This window comes from Nicotiana sylvestris, chromosome 6 (assembly GCF_000393655.2).
Source record: "Nicotiana sylvestris chromosome 6, ASM39365v2, whole genome shotgun sequence".
NCBI classification, from domain to species: Eukaryota; Viridiplantae; Streptophyta; class Magnoliopsida; order Solanales; family Solanaceae; genus Nicotiana; species Nicotiana sylvestris.
This window is the reverse complement of record NC_091062.1, coordinates 141,103,203-141,105,448: the sequence shown is the minus strand read 5'-3', so window position 1 is coordinate 141,105,448 and position 2,246 is coordinate 141,103,203. Positions and strand designations below refer to the sequence as shown.

Below are 2,246 nucleotides of genomic sequence, written 5' to 3'. Positions count from 1 at the left end.
CAAATCTCAAAAAGAAGTCATCGGAAAGTTTCCGAGAATATGCTGTTAAATGGTGCGAACAAGTGGCCAGAGTCAAGCCCCCGATGGATGAGACCGAAATGGTCAGTGTTTTTCTACAAGCCCAGGAGGCTGACTACTTTCAGAATATGATGTCTACAATAGGAAAGTCGTTTGCTGAGGCTTTCAAGATTGGTGAGATGGTCGAAAATGGTCTGAAAACAGGTCGCATATTGAGCCAATCTGCCATAAGAGCTACATCCAAGCAATCCAAAACGGGTCAGGAGGTGTAGCAAACAGAAAGAAGAAAGAAGAGGTGGCGATGGCGGCTTCAAGTCTGAGAAACCCCCGTCCACCCAGAGGTTACTTTCCTCCAAGCACCCCACAACATTATTATCCTCATCAGGATGTGGCCTATGCTATGGCTCCTCAGCCGTACGCAGTAATGAACGCCCAGCCATATGCTCGTCCACAACAACAGTTTAACCAAAACTGAGCTCCACTTCCTAGAAATAACCCTCCTCACCAAGCCCCATATAATACCCGTCCCCCTCAAAATTATTTTCCATACAATGCCCTTGTCCGGGAGCCACCCAAAAGAACATACTTTACGCCTATTAGAGAATCATACTCTAGCCTTTTCCCTAAACTGGTCCAAATGGGTTTGTTGCAGCTCGTACCACAAACTAGGCAAAACCCAGAGTCGCCCTCCTACCGATATGGTACTCGATGTGCTTAGAATTCAAGAGCAGAAGGGCATGACACTGAAGACTGTTGGATTCTCAAAAGGGCAATCGAAAACTTAATAGAGCAAAAGAGGGTAGTGCTGAAAGATGAAGAGATCTTCAATGTGACCAATAACCCATTGCCGGCTCACAACAATGGGCCAATTATTGGGATGATTTGTGAAGATAAGGAGTTTGACCCAGCTCTAAAAGCTATCATTGCCATCGCCGATGTTGAAAAGAAGTCGAAGGTTGCCGCAAAGCAAGATAAGGGGGAGAATAAGAGTAACTCTGCTGTTCGAAGTGAAGAAAATATGATGGAAACCAAAACAGGGACAACACCCCCTAAAGACGCCATTCTTTATGTTCCCCAAGCTCACAGGAAAGAACAATTGACATTGAGTCCCCCTAAAAGGTTCGAACTGATCAAGAGACCCAAGATGTATGTACCCAAATGGACTTATGTGGTGCGGGGACCAGTAATTCCACCCAGGCTAAACGAGCCCCTGATCATCAGTCGCGCACCACAAAGGCCTATGAAAGACCCCACTTCAGTCCCCTGGAACTACAACAGAGAGATTATCACATATAAGGGGAAAGAAATCATAGGGGAAGTAAATGAAACCAACCCATCTGGGAAGTACCTCAATCTGGAAGAAGTGAACAATGCCAAGCAGAAGCGCTTCCCGCTAAAAAAGCCAGTTAGTGCCGAAGAAGTAGAGGAATTCTTTTGAAAAATGAAAATTGCAAACTACGAGGTAATTGAATAGCTCTGGAAGTTTTCCGCTCAGGTCTTGCTCTTGTCTCTACTGATAAGCTTGAATGAGCATCAGAAAGTACTGATAAAGACCCTCAATAAAGCCTATGTTCCGATTGAAACCACTGTTGAGCAATTGGAAAGGATGGCAGAAAGATTCTTAACAGTCAACCTGATTTCATTTAGCAAGAATGTCTTTCCCCTAGAAGGGGCTGCCCATAACAAAGCTCTTTATCTAACAGTTAAGTGTGAAGGGTACTATGTAAAAAGAGTCATGGTGGATGGCGGATCAGGGGTCGACATATGCCCTCTCTCAACTTTACAAAGAATGGAAATTGGGACTAAGAGGATCAGGCCTAATAATATTTGTCTGCATGCTTTCGATGGCATCAAGAGGGACACAATAGGGGAAATTGATTTGATCTTGACTATCGGTCCTGTGGATTTCGAAGTGACGTTTTAGGTCTTGGACATGGATACCTCCTATAATTTTCTCTTAGGAAGGACTTGGATCCATGTTGCGGGGGCCATACCTTCCACCATCCATCAAATGGTGAAGTTTGAACACGAAGATCAGGAAATTGTGGTTCATGGAGAAGATGAGCAATCACTTTATCGGGACTCGTTAGTCCCATGTTTTTAAGCTAGGGAAGGTAGCGAACACACAGTCTATCAAGCATTCGAGGTTGTGGTCGCAGATCAATTCGAGGAAGGAAACCCGTGTCCTCAACCCTTTCTATCAAATGCATCAATCGTGGTCGCTACTG

At 44.7% G+C, this 2,246-nt stretch overlaps 1 protein-coding gene across 1 annotated transcript; it reads left to right on the top strand.

The window, feature by feature from the left end:
• Positions 1 to 319: 319 nt before the first annotated feature.
• LOC138871395 (uncharacterized) lies at positions 320 to 1,942 on the top strand. The gene is made up of 3 exons (XM_070149269.1): positions 320 to 439; positions 737 to 1,423; positions 1,556 to 1,942. The coding sequence occupies exons 1-3, from the start codon at positions 320 to 322 to the stop codon at positions 1,940 to 1,942; spliced, it is 1,194 nt and encodes a 397-aa protein (XP_070005370.1).
• The last annotated feature ends 304 nt before the right edge of the window (positions 1,943 to 2,246 follow it).